The sequence below is a fragment of the Pagrus pagrus genome, assembly GCF_965226575.1.
Source record: "Pagrus pagrus genome assembly, chromosome: 13".
Classification (NCBI taxonomy): Eukaryota; Metazoa; Chordata; class Actinopteri; order Spariformes; family Sparidae; genus Pagrus; species Pagrus pagrus.
The window spans coordinates 19,083,678-19,103,058 of record NC_140197.1 but is presented as its reverse complement, the minus strand read 5'-3'; the positions used below and the strand labels follow the sequence as shown (position 1 = coordinate 19,103,058).

The window sequence follows — 19,381 nt, the reverse complement described above, 5'->3', positions numbered from 1 at the left end:
GTGGGTATAGTTGGCCTAATTCCACCTTCTTAAGTCTGCTTTTTATTCAGTGTCACATAAACAAATACCAGCAGAGTCCGTTCACTTCCAAAGCACTCAATAACATCCTCAGATCTCTCCTCAACATCTGTTGACCTGCACTTTTTCTTCTTTTTTCTTTTAACGGGAGGTTCATGTAAAGCAACACATTTATGTGTGTAGTGTGCAGCAAGGTGTATTTGGCTGTGTAAGCCTTTTCATTTCTAGGTGCTGCATAGCCACAAGAACAAAAATATTCAACACCCACACATTATTTTGTAAAAACCTGTGTGTTTTCATAGGCAGTATATACTCAAAAGCAGGCAGACTGGTGCAAACACACTTTCAGTGACATACACGCTTAAACGAGAACGGGCTCGAACTTGCCCCACATTCACTCAGCAGGTCTTGTATGTCTTTGATATATGCCTGACCCTCTTTTATTGTTTTTTCTATATTTCTCTATAAGACGGGTGGTATGTAACTGATTAGATAGATAAATATACCCTGAAGGTGAGAGACAAGCAGATAGGAGGAGGAGAGGAAGGATACTGAAGTTTTCTCTTGTCCCAACACATCTCGGCAGAGGAACTTTAATCTGCTGAGGCTTCATGCATTTAAACAGCCCGATTAGGAACAGTCTAACAGGCGCTTTCCCTGCCGGGCTGAAACAGAAATTAAGTGCTTAGGCACAGCCGTCATTTTGTTTGTTTTCTCAGCGCCTCTTTCCAAAGATACACTCAGATATAAAGGCTTTGATTGTGTACTGAAATAGCACATAGTCATGTTTAAGCCTATCTGCAGTACTAATAGGATGTGAGATGCAGAGAAAGTGGCTGAAGCTTTGTTATGCTCATTTGTCTGATGATAATATTCTCTTATGTTTGGTGCTTGCGTTAAGTTCAAACACCTGTAGTTATAGACATCTAGTAATAATGAAACTGTGGGGGATTTGTTGGAGTAAACTCTTTATGTTCTCACTGAATTTGACTGAGGACAGTGATGCATGTTCGTCTGTGTGAGTGAGTAATGCACCATAATAGCAGGTATGTTGGTAATAACTATGTTCTTTCCCTCTCCCCTCTTCCTCTTCCCTCTCTTTCTACTTCAGTGACATATTTGATGCCATGTTTCCAGTAACTCACATTGCAGGGGAAACAGTCATCCAGCAAGGTATGTATATATGTTTTGTCTTGATAAATGTATGTAGTCACAGTCAATCATATGTATGTAAACTGCAGTTAGAGTTGATATTGCTGAATAAATCAATTGGAAAGTCCCAAATATTTTCCCGGAAAAACAATGTATAGACTTCCAAGAAAGCCTAATCATCACTTATGACCCTCTAGAAGTGTGTGGTCGTGTCTGTACAGTATCTGCAGAAACCATGCACTCTGCCTGTATTTTCTGATATTTTCTTAATATTATGCTGTGTGGGATGTTTCTGGGTGTAACCCCTAGACAATAACAGCGCATAGGTTGTAAGGTTGGGAGTTCATAAAACATAGTCAAGCCGTTACGCCATTGTCTGCGGCTCTTGGTCTGTGTGTCTCTTTGACTGGGAGCAGGGCTGAGCTACACATGCAAGCACAGAGCAGAGAGGCATCGAGTGGACAGAATAAAGTGCACGCTTCGGCTGCAATCACACAAAATCCAGAGAGTTGGTTCGTTTGGGTGTGCGTGTTTGTGCTTCAGAAGGTATCCGCCATGCAACAAATCAGAAAACAACGTTTTATTTCTCTGATTAACTGCTTTGTTCTTGCTAACGTTGCTCTCTCTTTTCATGCACTTTCCCTTCCCCCTTGATACAGGGAGGTGGCGCAAACTTGGATTGGGGTGTTTACAAACAGCAAATGACAAATCTTGCATAGTATATCCTTAAAGTTGCACCTCTCTAAACAAAAACATTGAAGATATTGAAAAACTTAATGAAGCTACTGATATTAATAGATATTAAAGCTAAGGTTCTTACAGCTTTGATGTGAATTAAATCGTCAGGGCATAGATTAAATCTGTGCAGCAGATGCAAGGCAAGTACGTGGGAAACAATTAATATACCATCCTCACTGATAACCTTCTCTGGCTCAGGCCCAGGGCTCAAAATTAGCACCAGCCATCAGCTGAAGTGGCTAGTAGATTTGCTTCACTTACCAGTCAAAAAAACAATAATAATAATATAAATCATATTCTTGTCTGGATGGTACAGAGTAGCACAAAGTGAACACACAGTGTTGGAAAGCATTCTGTTCTGGTTGTTGCACCACCAAAAAAATAGGCCTCGTTATCTTAAAGAATGCATCTACTGGACTTCCACTATTCACGTTTATTTTGTGCTGCCACTCCCCCGTTCCCTCCCTTTTCCTCTCTTTGCACCACTCATACATTCCCCACTTCTGCACCAGATGTCAGGTCCCTTTCCGCTGCCGAACCACAGTCGTCAAAGCCGTCACTCTAGACATCCCTTGACTTTGAAGGAACACAGAGCTTACCAGGGCCAGACTGTATTTTTCCAGTAACACCCCACTACACTCGAACTCCTATCAAACACAGACTCAGACATGCTAAATCACATATTTGAAACACTGAAAACACACATTCTCACAGACAAATTCCCACTTTTAGATAATACTGTGTTCACAGGTTACACTTGTGGAGCATGCCATACAAACACACACTCTCTTTGACACTGAATGAAGGCTTTTGGACACTCACTGAATTACACACTGGCTCAGTCACTCCCACCTACTCTAAGACAGCATCCAGGAGTATATCAGTCCTAATTTGGTGATAATACGTCTAGCTAACTTTGCAGGGCCCCCTAGACCCAGACAGTCCATTGTTATATACACTAGTGTGTGGTATACAGTATATACAGTGCTGATGTCATTGCTAATGTCTGGACTACTGTACAGCTTCTAAAAACTTGCCTGCTACCGACCCATCACACACTATTTAGACACAGCTAGGAGTTATCGCCTGTGTGGCTCGAGTGGTATTTAAACAAAGACAGAATTTACTCTATCATAACGTGCAAAATGGGGTATGGAGATATTTTCATTTTAAATTCCAACATGAAATCAGTTCTGAAAGATGGACGCGTTTAGCTGTATGGTGTAGCAGCATTGTGAGAGCAAAACACCTTAGAGGTTGAGGATGTAACCCATGTTTTCCTTCAGAGCAAAGCCCAAGGACCTAAACAATGTGTACGACAATTAGCTTGTGTTGAAACGAGGCCGTGCTGAGTATACCAACCTGCCTGTGTGTGTGTGTGTGTGTGTGTGTGTGTGTGTGTTTGTGCACGTTCTGGTCAAATATTTGCCTGCACTCACAGGCACAGGGGGATTGGAAGGCTTGAGCACCGAAGTGATAAAAGACAGGAAGAGTCGAAGAAAAGAAAGACAGAGCGAGAGGTAATTGAAAGAGAGATAGAGGAGATGAAAGAGAGGGAGGCAGAGACAGAGAGAGGGAGATAGGACAGGGCCAGGTTGCAGCAGGTTGTGTGTGTGTGTGTGTGTGTGTGTGTGTGTGTGTGTGTGTGTGTGTGTGTGTGTGTGTGTGTGTGTCTGGGGTCTCCACTGGGACAAACCATCCCACAGACAAGGAGCGTTTTGTGTGACAAATAGAGCTGTATGATTAACGAGCACTCTCCACTCAGTATTAATTAGCCGTGTGAACTCCTGTGAACTTTACACACAGGGCGCTCTCAGCCTTTCAACTCTTCAGGTGAACACACGCACACACACCCTCACTTGGTACCTACGAAATGCACACACATGCATACTTGAGTCACGTATACTCATGCATCATCACCCACTTGTACCTCTGAATGAAGTCACATTCATATCGTATTGTAAGCGGTAGCTGCAGGGAGAGCTTCACAGTGCTCACGTATGTGGCTGTCAGTCCTTTGTAATAATTCCCCTCTAGCCCTATGTAACAGATAGCATAATTAAAGGAACACTTCACCATTTTTCAGCCTTATCTCCAGACTAGATGCTTTTAGCGGTCATCAACCAACCAGATCCCATGGCCTGCTTCGAGGTTTAGGGTTCGCTTTGAAAACACAGGGTACAGACAGGGATCCGGTCAGCAGACCAGACGACATTTGGAGTTGCCTGCCTTGCATATATGAGACCCTTCAATTAGTTGCATCTGATACAGGAAACACAGAAGTGGAAACAATTGTTGCTGGAGGCAATGCAGCTGATATAACGTATTAAGTGGTGGAAAAAGGTATTCATATCCTTTATTTAAGGAAAAGTATAAATACCACATAGTGAAAATACTCCACTAGAAGTAAAAGTCCAGATTTCAAAACCTTACATGAGTAATTTGGTCCCTGTCAATGTCAGTGTCACAATTATATATGATGTTTTCAGATTAATATTACTGATGTAATGTGTTTGTCTCATTCTTATGCTAAAGATGTTTATGGTTGAGCTCATTTTCAGTACTTGGGTGAGTTAATCTACAGCAGTGCATCATAGTCTATAAGATCACTATATGTTTGTAGTGTCACTGCTCTGTGAGAACCAACTATTTATAAAGTACCTCGAATTTCTTCTAAAGTACAGCACTTGAGTAAACGCACTTAGTAACATTCCACCACTGAATGCATTTTTACTCAAATTGTAGCCACAGTTGCATATTTTATTCTTTGACAAGCAGACATCATGGAACGCCTTAAACCTGCACGAGGCATTAAATAGGCAGCGGCACAGCAAGTCGCATCTTTCTGGACAAGCCTAGTCTGAGCTGTCCATCCACAGAATAAGCCCTTTCTGATTTAGACAACAACATGTTCTCTCCGGTGGGGCCACCCGCTGACCATTTTAAAGAAATTGTTTTACATTTTGGGAGATTAGCAGGTAAGGAGCAGAGATTCCAGGAAGGGGCCACTCCCAGTCAAGATATACTCATATAACCCAGTGTAAAATGGCAAATTTAATGGGGTTCTATGTAACAATTTCAGGCAATTTACATACATGAATCTCTCTTTTATTGGCCATATTGGAGCCAATTTCAACGTGACATGAAAATTGAGACCTTCCTCATCTCTCTCAGTTGCTTATACAAGCCTGCAGACGATTTGTTTAAGTTGTTTAATGCTGCTGGACTGTGGTTTTCTTTGTGAAGGTTAAGGTTGCATTTTCTGCGACAGTCCACAGGATCTGACTTTATGTATGTTCTCGAGTGCCTCGTCTGAGTACCTCTCTCTGCTCCGTTAATAGAGAGCAATAGTAGTTAACGTTAGGTTAGAAATTACGTCCACTGACATAAACTAATGACCGGCTTCCAGCACAACACAGAAGCTCCATAGAGCTCCCCTTAATTTAAATATTGTATTTTTTACTGATTAAACAAGCAAGACATAACGTGTTAATTAGTAAGATTTAGAGATGCTGGTCGGCATATGTTGTTGTTACCTTTGGTAATAAACAAAGCTTCTAGTTGTTTATTTTGAATTCGTACTGAGGTGATGTGGCTCTGCACACTCAGCCACCTCTGTTTCAGAGTTTCCATTATTAAGCTACACAAGCAGCAGTAATGAGCACCACTGTTGCTGCAACTTTCTGCTGGCAAGAGCCCCATTTCACAGAGATACTGGCAGGCCAAGTGAAATATGCACTCTGGAGGAGGCAGCGGCATCTCTGGCACTGGGTGCTGGGTCTAAGACCTAACAAGAAAAATGATAGCAAGACGAGTAATCAACAGTTGTTCTTTTAAGCAGAAGTGAAGGAAGTTAACAGGCCTGAGGAGTGTGAGAAAATGTCTATCTGTTTACATCTAGATGTTTCATGATTGATAAATGATGAACTTATTTTTGCTCCTCAGCTCATAGAAAGTGGTATTCTAAGTGTTTGATGAATGGGTTTAATCTCTTAATGCATCCATTTTGGTTTAATGGTTTAAAAATCCACCTCAAAGAACTTAAGCAGGAGGTGGGAGTAATAGGAAGAGTAAGCTTTCCTGTCGGCTCCAGGTACTTTTCCTTCTTTTTTTTCTGCTTTCTCACAAACTCCCTTGTTTCTCCTCTTCTCCTCCCTCCAGGCGATGAAGGAGACAACTTCTATGTGATTGACCAAGGTGAAGTGGACGTAAGTGGAGACACAAGCACACAAACAAAAACCCTCATTCATTTTCTCCTCAGAGCAATTTCTTTTATTTAGTTAATCGACTTAAGCAAAGCATTACAAATGAAGGGGATTCCAGTATGCAGAGTGCCAACAGGTAGGCTATAAGACGGATTGTGACTCAGTGGGAAAACCCTGCCTTCTCCACTCATGTTGAGACAATGTTTCCCCCAACAATGGACAGGTTGTATTGGATTGCCCCCATGTTTTGTTCTCTTCAAAGTTGGGTTCCACTCCGATGACAATCTGAACATGGCGCTATAGAGTCCACTGCGCTGTGAAGGCACCCAAACTGAGGTAGGCTTTTGTCTTAGCAAGCCTGACACAGAGCGATAGAGTTAAGTGGAGAGATAAAACAGGAGCTGATGGAAAGTTAAACAGGAAGTGACCTTATCGGCTTACAGAGACGCCGGGTAAGAGGAGAGAAGCAGGTTGGCAAGCTTGGCCGAGCGTGCCAATATAGACAGCCCACCTGAGAGAAAGAAGTGTATAAATACTGAGATGGTGCCATGATAAAAAAGACTGTGACACTCTTGCCCAACCGCGTTGCATTGACTTGGATAGTTTCCGGTGTTGTCTCGTCAAATGTGATTAGATAAGTTCTGACGCCTATTTCCAGATTCTGGTGAAACAGTCATGGGCCCTGATTGTTCCTTACCTATATTTAAGCTTCATAGAAAGGATACGCAGTAAAGGAAAAAGCTGAGAAAATCTGCACACTGAATTGTCGTCCCAACTTCATTAGCCTGAACCACCTCGTTTTTTATGCCGAAGGAAACGTTGCATATTTAGTTTAGTCAAGTCTTGTTTTTTGTTCTCTTCATTTCTATATACAATTGTTATTTCTTTTGCTCTTTTCCTCAGCTCCAGTGTTAGGCAGTCTTGTGTAAGATCTGATATTCGATGTATGATAGTCCTACTTTCACGATAGGGGCTTTTTAGTGGGAAAAACTGTTTTTTGTTTTAACTGCTTATCTTACAGTCTCAGGGCCTTTTTTTCTAACTGAAAAGCGCTGACAGTGTGTATAGGAGAGCTGGGTTGAAAAGCAAGTGCGATAAGCCAACACTATTATAACAGAGGGCTGACTACACAGTTAACAACAAGCTTATAACATGTAGGGTGATAAAAGCACAACAATTACAAGCAACATTCAGTGTACGGACAATGTGTTACCAGTGTGACGGATGACAAGTCCAGCCCGATCTAACATATTATTGATTGCTTGAAAAAGAGCGACAGTGATGACCCCAGCACCTTTCGGAAAAGTTCAGGGATTTTCAACTAGCAACGCTACAAAAGCCAACAAGCTCTGCAAAAGACTCTGAGTGCAATGCTTTTTCTCAAGGTGGCAGCATGCTAGCACATACGCTCTCTCTTACTTTACAACAATTGGAAAAGAAGGTTGTCTCAGAAACAAAACATTGTGAACACAGTCCCTCAGGCTTGTCCATTTTCAACCATTTAATGTGTTAAAATCCCAACCAACTGTTATAGTTGGATGTAAGGGCCTGCCAGTCCTTCTGCTATTTGATATTCATGTTTATTTTCTTATATTTTCCATAACAATGTCTCTGGTTCTACTTCATGTGAGTTTAGTCCTGAAGCTGCAGTATCACTTTGTGTCTTTATCATCTGTCCTGCTCCGGGCTGGACCTCGACCTCTCTCTGTCTGCCACCGATGAATCTTAGTCATCTGCTGCCACAGCCAGGATCCTATCATTCAGCAGCCAAATTGAGAAAAGACCTCTATCCTTGGCCTCACCCCCATGCTCCTCTGTGTCTTCTCCACCTCACCCTACAATCCACCCCTCTATCACTACAGACAGCTGCTGCCTCCCAGCCACAGCTCAGGCACTAAACTACTTCAAGCTCGGTGCCGAGGTTATTAAAGTGTGGAGATGTCTCTCATTAGAGAGGGGTGTAAATCTGCCTGCATCCCATAAACTGCCTGAAAGCTGACAACCACTGCCACTGATGTAAACACCCCACCACGTCTGCACACAAGTGTATTCACTTACTGACATCGGCCTGTATTTATATGGGTGAACCACGAGAGAAATTAAGACTTTCATTCCCAAATGTGAGATGATCTTGTTGGAAAAAAATGCTGTTTTTTAATTAAATACTGAGCTCCCAGTAAAACTTTACTTTAGGTCCCCCTATTTACAGTAGCACTTATTCACAGTATAATATATTACAGTATAATTAAGTTGTACTCCGCCAGTGTGCGCTCATAACTGTAGACTGTATAAACATATAATAAATGACCATATAATAAAACACAGACGTAATTGTATAAACATGTCTTCATGGGAGAAATTACATTTATAGACAAATACTGTACAATAAGACACACTTAAAATGTCTTTATATATGCCTACAACTACATTGTGATGTGTAACATTATTAAATGTTTGCATACTGTTTGTAAATGCTGAATAGAGTGGATAGTAAAGTGCAACCAAGTTCATGTATGTCACAGGTGATTATATCTGACATTTTCTTAGCAAATGTTACCCAAGTACTTTTACCTTAAAGGGAAAGTTCACACAAAAATGAAAATTAAGTCATTATCTACTCACCCCCATGCTGATCGATAAAGTTTCATAGTTCACAAAACATTTCTGGAGCTTCAGAGCCAAACAGCGTTGCAGCATTCTCCTAAACTACTGAAGTAGATGGGGACTTGCTTTAAAACGTAAACGTTGTTTGGCACAGTCCAAGTCCCCAGAAGCCCAGGGATCCCAAATTGATCTGAAAAGATATGATTTATGGCCTCAATAAGCAGTCAAGCTTTGAGCATTACCACTTTTAGCTTAGCAGCTGCAGTGAATATTTCGGCTTAAAAAGGGTGTAAATAACGTCTCAAATCAATTTGAAATCTAGGGGCTTCTGGAGACTTGTTGAGACGTTGTTTTGCTGTGAAGCTTTGGAAAAGTTTTGTGGAGTACGAAACCTCAACCGACTTTCCATCGCAGTGAGGAAGATAATGACTGAAATCAAATTTTTGGATGAACCTATCCTTTAATGAAAACAATTATATCGAAGGAGCAGAGTCTTATTTTATTTTTATTATTAGTGTAGAAACTGCATTTGGGAATGAAAATTAAATAATTGCTGCCAAATAGACAACAAGAGACAGACTGTTGACAGACCTCTCTCACACACACATTCACACAGCCCATGGCCATGCACAGAGAAACACACTCCAAGTAACTACAAACAGAAATACGTACACAGCAACATCGCAGCCTGCTCATCCACCTTCCAGTACTTTTGATTTGTTGCCTGTTAATTACCACCAGGCACACACAGCTCGCTGTAGATGTTCACATAGTTAAAACCCAGTGACAGCTGCAAGACAGCTTACATTGTTCAGGACTTGAATTGTTTCAGTTTTTTTCATCATGAACTCCACTTTACCTTCCGCACAGTGCTGACTTGATACACTACAAGTGTTTCCAATTTCACTCCTTATGGACCACCTTTTCTGTGGGTCTTTGCTCCAGCTTTACCCTTGCACACCTGATCCAGTTAGGATGTAATGCTGCTTATCTGAGCAATTCAAATAGCTCTAGTTGACCAGGAGCTGCATTGAAGTGCGTGTGGAACCTTATAGGATAAGATGTACAACAAAGACCGAGCAAAGAGCTGCAGGTCAGAAGATACTTGAGGACAAGAACGAAAATCTGTGCAAAAAGTACTATCACCTGTTTAGTCTGTTGTATTTCTAAACTTGACGTAACCATAGCCAGCACTCTGCATCTCTTTGAAGCCACAACAGTTTATAGTGAAGGATGAGTCCCCTGTGTTCTACTCTGAGGCTTGGATAATGGCTTGCAACAATCCCTGCAATTCACAGCCACCGGAGGGATAAACCCTTCCTCCCTCTCTCCCCTCCTTTCTCTCAGTGTTATTAAGTCAACAAGATAGTGGATAGTGTGTCGACAGGTGAAACCGTAACGGCCCCAGAGACAGCCTGAATGAGTCTCGATGAGGTTGTATTGTCTGTAGAGCTATAGTGGCTGGCCTAAATAGGGCCGTGCGTGAGCGTGCGTGTGCATGGAGGTAAACACGCATGCGAGTGTCTATAGGTGTTTTAGATCTACTACAGCTTTCTGTCCTCCATCACTCCCGAATCAAAGGGAAGGTCCTAATGAGACAAGACGGAGGGAAATAAAAGGGATGGATGGAAAGATAGGAGGGATAGAGGGCCTTTTAGAGGGTCTCATTTGAGGGCTTAGCAGGGATCAAATGCTTAGGGACAAGCCTACGAAGCATATCAAACAGCCCGAAATCTGGGGAGAGGGAGAGAGGGAGGAGAAGGATTGGGGAAGGTATCTCTGGATGGGTAGAAAAGTTGTAATGACAGAAAAAAAATGCATGATTGACATTGTTCACAAGCGTTTAAGCTGATATAACACCCTGTCCATCACTCTGTTTCTTGTTCTGTCTGCAGGTGTATGTGAACGGGGAATGGGTGACCAGTATTGGAGAAGGAGGTAGTTTCGGGGAGCTGGCCCTGATCTATGGGACTCCCAGAGCTGCCACCGTCAAGGCCAAGACTGATCTCAAACTGTGGGGCATCGACCGAGACAGCTACCGGCGCATCCTCATGGTACGAACTTCAACACACAAGTCTATACTTCCCTACTCACTTTTAATTAAGTTCGAGCTTGCACATACTATATCCCACTTTGATGCAACTTGGTTGGATAACGATTACTTCAAGGTTTCATTGACGATGGCCTGTTGAGGCCAAAGGTTACATTTACATTAAATTTTAGGCTCCAAAAAGGTTTGCAGTCTTCTACCCTGTCCTTGCTGGCACATCACAGCATACAGTATCTTGGCACTTAGCTGCAACCTGTAGATCTGTGGCAATAGTTCTGAACCACTGGCAGAGTGTATGGCTTTGCGGGCATGTTCGTGGGAAGTCTGTGAGTGCTGAGAGCTGTTCAAACCCACAATTCACCCAGTCCACAAGGACCCTCAAGCAGACTTTCTGCAGACTTTCATAGAGGCTGGTTTGAGTGCAGACTTTAGTGTTAGTTGAAGCATTGAAGGCCTGAAATAGTATTTACCCACCCCATGATATAGAAATACGTAGAGGCAGAGGTTATAGAGGTAATCAAAAAGGAATTAATATTGTAGTCTTTAGGTCTACGGCATATCTTAGCATTGCAGAATCGATTCCTCGCAGACTTGATGTGATGGTGACAAGGTAACAACACATTGAACCACACATTGAAAAATGTCATGCAGCTCATCTTGTAACTTGCTCACAAACACATTCACATTTAGCAGGCAGCAGTGAGACCCCCTCAATACCTGCCAATCTCCACCACAGATCAGGAGGAAAATAAATAACACAAGTGGCCATATCAGAGTCGCCACCTACAGGCAAAGAAAGTAGTCGCTGCTGCTCTTACCTGCCTACAAACGGAAGGCCATTGTGTTGCTGTAATCTCCAGTTGTTGTTGGAAACTCAAATAGAAATATGGTTCATCTTCTGGCTCTTACACGCCAAGTGAAGGTTTATGAAGAGTCTGTAAATTCACATTTAAAATTAATGTACAAATATTGTGTTTTATAATTAAATGTGGATAATATTCTGCAGAAGTAGTCACTATCCTTCCAATACACTAAAGATAAGCAAAATATGTGAGTAAGCTAATTGTTTGAACATTCAATTTAATTTTCTCAGAGTAGTTTCTCCCTTTTGACAGAAAAATCTGGTTACACATGATGACACCCTTCCCATAATGCTGTAAATAAGACATGCTGTAAATAAGAAAATGTACTGTCGTGGACTCAGTCTCCACAGTCTTATCATTTGTGGTGCGCCGCTTAAGCAATATTTTCTCCCACTCGACCACTTAAGACTCCTTAAACACTTAAAACATATGCTTTCATTTTTAGACTCAAAATATACATCCACACACATACACGATGAAAAACCACCTCCGCCGCCGGGTGTATCCTCCATCCTCCCCTTTTAAAGTCTCTACAGATCTGTTGCTAGAGGAAGAAACGGGGGAAAGAGGGAAAAAACGAAGAGCTGTGGAGGGGAGAGAGGGTCAACACTAATGCCTCCACACACACTTCCTGCTCCAGGAGCTTATCTAGCAGGAATGTCTAAATGTTTAAACTGGAAACACAAGGTGCTCTGCCCTAGCTGTCATACTGATTCACACACACATACACACAACTTGGCTCCTGTTAGAAATACTAATTACTGTGTGTGTGTGTGTGTGTGTGTGTGTGTCTGAGTGTGTACATGTGAGTCTCGATGCCCAACTAAATACTTCCTCAAATGTTCCTAACACCTTACTTCAAATAAATTAGATAGCCTCCAATTAACCTCCCAAACACCCGTGTGCACCTAAGTCTTGAGCAGCTGTGAAAAATCAGCTCTGTGTTAAACAGTTTGAACCCGCAGAGATGGAAGAAGCTCTGTGTTTAGACCTTTCAGCTCAGTGTAACGTTGGCACTGGCCTGCCCGGCACTCATGTCACCTCTTCAGCGCATAGTTTAACTGAGGGCACAGTCTGCCCTGGTAACCTTTCTTTGAGAGCATATTCTCTCTCTCTTTCTCTCTCATTCCTTCGCTCCTTCCAGCAGCAGCAGCAGGAGTGGAGACGGGGTGAAGCAGAATTCAATTATGTGAACCTGTAGTTAATTATTGCTGTCAATGATTTGTAAAGCTGTTTTTATAAAGTGTGGTATTCTGGCAACGTCTTAGGCCAACACAATGATCATTCTCTGTGTGTCTGAGTGTGTGTGTGTGTGTGTGTGTGTGTGTGTGTGTGTGTGTGTGTGTGTGTGTGTGTGTGTGTGTGTGTGTGTGTGTGTGTGTGTGTGTGTGTATGTGTTTCCCAGTGAAATTATGCTGAGTGCCTGTGTCTGCAGCTAGTTAGTTAGGAGCCCAGGAAGGTGTGCTGCCGCTACCATGAGTTCCACTGTTTGCACATCTGCTGCTCTCCTGTCCTGCTTCTCTGCTGGATCTCCAGTCAAATAAAGAACTAGACTGTATAGTTTTACATTTGTAATTTTATAGTTAGTAAAAAAAAAGTCAACAAGCTCACGAAACATTATGGTTGTGTAAGTCCATTGTAATCAAACTAACTCTTTTTGAATTGTTCCAGAGTAGAGATGAGGGATGCACATTTTTAAGACATTTCTTTAATTGATAGTTAGCTGCGTTAATAATTATCGGTTAATCACTAATAATACATACAAATACATAAAATATTATTTCCATTAGAAAACCGTTTTAATTGCTGACGTGATCTATGTTCAGAGCAGGCTACATTAGGAGATAAACAAACAGACACCAAGTTACTTGACTGATAAACTAAATAACACAAAATAATGAATACATTTGAACTGTGGAGCTCCCTTCTCATGCAAGTGATTTGTAATTTATTTTGATATATTTGACAAGCAAGTATTTGTAAGTTGTAACAAGATACAAATAATACATTTTTAATCGGTGCACACTGGTTTTGATTGACTGCATAATTAACAACCACATGCGGCTCACCTGCTGTTATGACAAAAGAGTCATGGGGGAATAAATCCCAAACATGAGGTAAGTTTTTTGGACGACTTGATAAAAAACTTACCGCTGATGAAGAAAGCAGATAACGTTGCTGATAGAGATTAAGACGAGGCAAGCCAATGTGCATGCATTAAGATGGACAGTTAAAGCAACGCTATGTAACATTAATGTAGGCAAACTGTTAAAGCAAATCTGAAGAAAGATAGCTGATTTTTAAAAAGACGTGTAAATATATAAAGACATCCCCTTTAGGTAACTCTCCCTTTACACTGTTCCTTACACCTCCACCCAATGGCAAAACATCACACACACTCATGCCCTAGCCAGCATCATCAAAACTGATCTTTCAACCACTGAGCATGTTGATGACACAATGTCAAGTATCTTGTCATGTAAAATCAAAGCCAAGGCGGTCCCCGAAAACCACCTAACCCCCCACCTCCTCCTCCTCCCCCTCCTCCTCTCCTCGTCAAGGAGTGCATTTAGTCAACAATGTAATGCCATTCCCTTTGATAAATACACTCATTGTGTAGCTGCCAGTCAAACAATACCCACCTTGTTGTGTCATCTTGGTATTTTAAAACACGCCAAGCCATTAACAAACTGACAGACCACTGTCAACAAACAGAGCACAAGATGAAAGGACACGAGGAGAAATGATACCAAGAAATGAGGAATGATGTTGGGGGGTAGGGGGTGGGTGGTGTGTGTGTGTGTTTCACGTTGGACAGAGATGAAGGTGATTGGGCGTAAGGTGCGGTTGGTTTAGTCTGGCTTCGCTCCACACCTCAAATCTTTGATGATTCTACCTCAAAGACAGCGAGCAGACACAGAGGCTGGTTCATCTTTAACCACGGGAGGAGCGAACACATTAGGGGCAGCAGGAGTAGGGGAGTTTTCTACATGAAACATTTGCTCAGGCCCCCCCAGGTTGAAGGATAAGGACCGATGCAGATAAAGAAGAACGCGAGCAGAAAAAAGATGTGCACTGACAAAATGAATGATAACATGAAATTTTAGAATGATTTTCATTCCCAGTGTTGGTGACAACTCCGGCCCACCCAGCCCTTCATACAGCCGTGGAATAAATCAGACCTGCTGTGTAATTTAATGTTATGTACGCATGGTAAGCCTTTAAGCTCAGCAAGTCTGTCTGACAAGCTCTATGGGGCTATGAAATCAAGACAACATCTCTGTGGAAGGTGGAGTGCATGTGTATGTGTGTGTGTGTTTGTGACATCGTGTTAGAAGTAGAGTATACATGTGCGAGCGTTTGTATTTGTTTGCTTAATGAGCATGAAGCTTCGTCTGTGCAGAGACAGCAGCGACAAGTAAGTGGCAGAACTAAAGACAGACTGCATGCTCCACACACACACACACACAAAGACACACACGCACACACACACAGATCATTTATCCAGGAGGGAGGCGATGCAGGCTAGAATTCCTTTAATCAAGTTGTTTACGATTTTGAGTTTGACGTTGGCTCACTTGGGAACATTTTCTCCCCTTTTAAGACAAAATGTGAAATTATATGAAATTAGAGGCAGCAGCGGCACTCAGGCACTTATGCACTAAAGACACCCCAAGCCTCAATATATCATTTCCATATGCAGAGGCAGACACGGGGCGGACAAGATCGTCTCTCCACACTCTCTCTGTTTCTCTTCATGTTCCCGCTCTCTCTTGCTGAGTGGTTCAGTGCAACAAAAGAGGGGAAAAAAGCAGAAATGCAGTTTAGGGTAGGGGGTCCCCTGGGTCGGGACTTGTCAGGAAGCACCTGATGTTCGTGGCGGAGGCAGTGAGGGGAAAGTCCCCTGCCTGGTGGGTGGGGTGGGCCACACACACAGACACACACATACGATGAACGTTACCGAAGTCATACACACCTCCATCAATCTGACCTTGTGAACTTTGTACAGTGTATTTCAACACAATTAATCATAGATTATCCTGAAGTGAAGATTACATTTTCCATATTTTGTAATCTAAGAAATTCGACAGTGTTCACTTTGAGCCCTAAAGACCAGTTGCGGCATATAAACTGCTTGTGCAAGTGAATGAGCAACATGACAAAAAAATGCAGTAAATCTTCTGTATTACAGTGTGAAAAAATCACTCTGTCATTGAATGATGCTCTCAGCTCAACTCTGACAACAAACAAGTACAGTTTTTTAAGTAGCAGATCCCTAAAGTAGTAATTACTTGAATTTGTTTAGATTAGAACCACCGTACAGTAAGAGCTTTTGTTGATATTACTTTCAGAATGTTTTTACTGAAGGTGAAAAGAGAGAAAAATGCAATAAATCAGTTTTGTTTATTGAAACCAAGACATTTTGAGCTTAAAGTTTTGTAGAAAATTGCAAAGACAATTGTCTTGTAGAGTTGTGCACACAAGACAATGTTCAAAGTCGGCGAACATGACTAAATGTAACGTGAATAAAACTTAGATTAATTAATATTTCTGCCCGAGTCACATAGACAGATTTTCATCAGCAATGGTGGTTTTTTAACAATGAAGACACCAACTCCCAAGATCCCAAGCTACTTATGTCTTTTGTTTTGTTTTGGTAGAGACCCCTAGAAATAGAAATTACATACATTATCTCCGCCAAGCAGGAAATGTTTTCATCCGTGTCGGCAGGATTACACAAAAGCTACGGAACGGATTTCCACAAAACTTGGATGGAGGATGGATCTCAGTCCAGAACAGACCCCATTAACTTTTGATGAGGATCCGGATAAAGGGATTTTTTTTCTCTCTTTCTTTAACGTTGCAAGATATTGCGTTTTTTCATTCATTTCTAAGTAAAAAATGCATCAGACCTATTTGGGTGATGGATATTTATGAGTTGAGTGATTGATTTAAAGAGGACTGTTGGGCCTTGGCAGAGGTCTCTGCACTACTGAGTGCCATTCTAGTTTGAGAGTGTGTGTCTAATGATGAATATCTCTCCTTTTTTTGTCTTACAGGGCAGCACACTGAGGAAGAGAAAGATGTATGAAGAATTCCTAAGCAAGGTCTCCATCCTTGGTAAGTCTGTCTATCAACATGAAACATATAATGAAGGTGTTGGAGGACATTCCTTTGTGTACAACTGTTTATTTCTGCATGTATGAATGCAGCATAGTGTACAGCGTGTTTGCACGTGAATGCCGTGTTACGCTTTCTTTTTTAAACACCAGGTCAGAGAGTCCAGAGTGCAGGCCGCTAAATCTGCCGAGTGCAACATATACTGTAGATTAGCCCACATAAACACAGGCGCACGTTGTCACACAAGGCCCACAGCTGAGTAAGGTCTGTGTGTGTAGTCCTAATCTTCTCGCACTGTTCATACTAAAGCCAGTCACACTCTGCAATGTCTCTGTGTGGACAATAAAAGAATGGAGAGTTAAGCTAAGCCTCTCTTTCCCTACTGGAATTTGGATAACGCCAGTCTACACAGGCTATTGAGTTTGGAGGATCTGCGAATGAGATTCATTCAGACTTTCAAAACAAGCTGCAATTGGAACTGACATCTCGTCCCCTTCCACTTGATCGTGTGTGTGTGGTGTATAGAGTGAGGCCATGCCCCCTGTACAGAGTTATTAGCTGGCTGAGTAAACACATACACTCAATTCAGGTCTTAGGAGAAACGTCCCTCCGAGATCCACTCTCTTTTCATTCACCTCCTTTCTTCTGCATCTCCCTTTTTGACGGCCTTGTCGAGGCCTGCATTCAAACGCCCGCCTCCCTCCTCAAAGTGCTTTTCCTCTCTTCATTCCTCTTTCTGTCGCTCTGCTTCTTTGCTCTACCTCTTTGAATTGGAGGAGGGGTGGGAGGCGGGACTGTTTTTGTTTGTCTTTGATTTTCAAGATAGCCACGAAATTGGGTACAAGGCCTTGATGTCGAAGAAGTGAAGGGGGAAAAAAACAACATGTTCTTTGTCGCAGGCACACAGAGGCCTCGACATCCCAATGGCCGAGTCACGTTGTGCGTACTGTGTATGTGTGTAGCAAGGTGATCCAAGTGGGTGCAGGCTCTGCGAAGCGTGAAATGTAGGTTCTTTAGTCAGCACATTTGTGTATCATGTTACGTGCCGAGCTGTTATGGATCACTACTATAGGGCCTGGTGCCTTTAGCTCGCAGCCAGACAGAGGACATCCATCTGGGGCCGGCAGACACCCCGGCCCCACCAGAGGGGACACTGGACACCTCCAACCGACCAGACTTCACCTTAGTTAATCCTAAATACATACACATTTACACACACACACACACACACACACAGATAGACACTCACTGGGATCAGTTACTGAGCACATCAGGAGACAATAGTCTCAGACAAAAGAGATTCTGTTGTAGTTTTACGCCTCTAACTCATGTCTTAGTCAAATCCAAACACTGAATCACCCTTTTATCTAGACAAAGCTAGGAGTGAGGAGTGTTTTCACTGAAGATAACATTCCATTCCATAGTAGATATATAGACTGTTAAGATTAGGCAACAATAATATGATTTGTCAAAGAAGGATGAGCTCATTTGGCAAATTTTTCAAGAGGAAGCATTTAGGTATGAGTGGGTCCTCTTTCTATGAATATCAATATCTCTGACTTGCCCAAAACTCCTTTGGTTGGAACATTTTTCCCAGTGAGGATGTGTGACCGTCTGTGTTTTTGGTTTCTGTGTGAATACCAACAGCTTCTAGAAATATCCCAGGCTAACCACGTCACTGTGCGTGTGGTTGGACAGTCGGAAAGACAGCTGTCGCCACTGGTTCTCAGAATCAACAAAAAATGTAAAAAAGATGGATCCTATCACAGGTTTTGGCAGAAATCTTGTACAATGTCAAGGGTGTAGGGAATTTTAAGATTTACTTTGAAATAGATGTATAATTCAGGGTTTCATAGTCGCTATCATCAAATCATGATTCAAAAGATTTATTTGACACATGCAAAATTGTACATTCATAACAGGAGTGAAATGAGATTGCAACAACTCAACTGTGCAAATAGCAAATGTAACAGAAAAAAATACATACAAGTAAACTACATGCAGAAAAAAATAACAGAATATCATTGAAGCTGTATTTACAGTATAAAACTAAGGCAAAATATACAATAATTAGAGGGTAACTTAACTATTTTTTAACCTGGATCCTTTTTTCCCATGTTTTTTTGTTTCCAAGTGAATAATTGGGGCAGTTTTTGAAATTAAAACCAGTATTGAGTGAGACCGCCGCTGTGCTGTGATGTTAGTCCTGCGGGCAATACGTCCACTTAAAGTGCCTGTTTTTTACCATTGACAGGCTCAAATAGTTATTGTAGGTGTCCGACAACAATATGGAATGGATCCCTACAGAGATAGAGCTTTTTGTTTTGAAACAATACAATCCTTTTTGTCAAACCAGTAACAACCACTATGTCTCTCGCCAAAGCCACCAGACTCCATTTGCAGAAACAGTAATTTTATCATCGTAAAACACACTTCAATCAAACCAGACTGAAATGAAATAAAACTCACTAAAACTGCTTTGAATAAAACTGCTTTGGATAACAGTGTCAACGAAATGATTATAATGTAACAATACAGCAGCAAGCTGGATATCTTCACCAATTTATCCAGAGGGAGCATCTCTCTCAAGGATACTTGGGATAAAACTTTAGAGCTTTTTGTTATTCTAT

The 19,381-nt window shown here is 41.8% G+C and overlaps 1 protein-coding gene across 2 annotated transcripts in view; it reads left to right on the top strand.

Moving 5' to 3' along the window:
* The window catches only part of prkar1b (protein kinase, cAMP-dependent, regulatory, type I, beta), a 67,011-nt gene that overhangs the window by 36,568 nt on the left and 11,062 nt on the right, over nucleotides 1–19,381 (top strand). For both annotated transcript variants that reach the window (XM_084372639.1, XM_084372640.1), the window contains 4 exons: nucleotides 1,130–1,191; nucleotides 6,070–6,116; nucleotides 10,613–10,771; nucleotides 16,691–16,751. In XM_084372639.1, coding sequence (XP_084228765.1) covers nucleotides 1,130–1,191; nucleotides 6,070–6,116; nucleotides 10,613–10,771; nucleotides 16,691–16,751 — 329 coding nt within the window. The remainder of the gene's footprint in view (nucleotides 1–1,129; nucleotides 1,192–6,069; nucleotides 6,117–10,612; nucleotides 10,772–16,690; nucleotides 16,752–19,381) is intronic.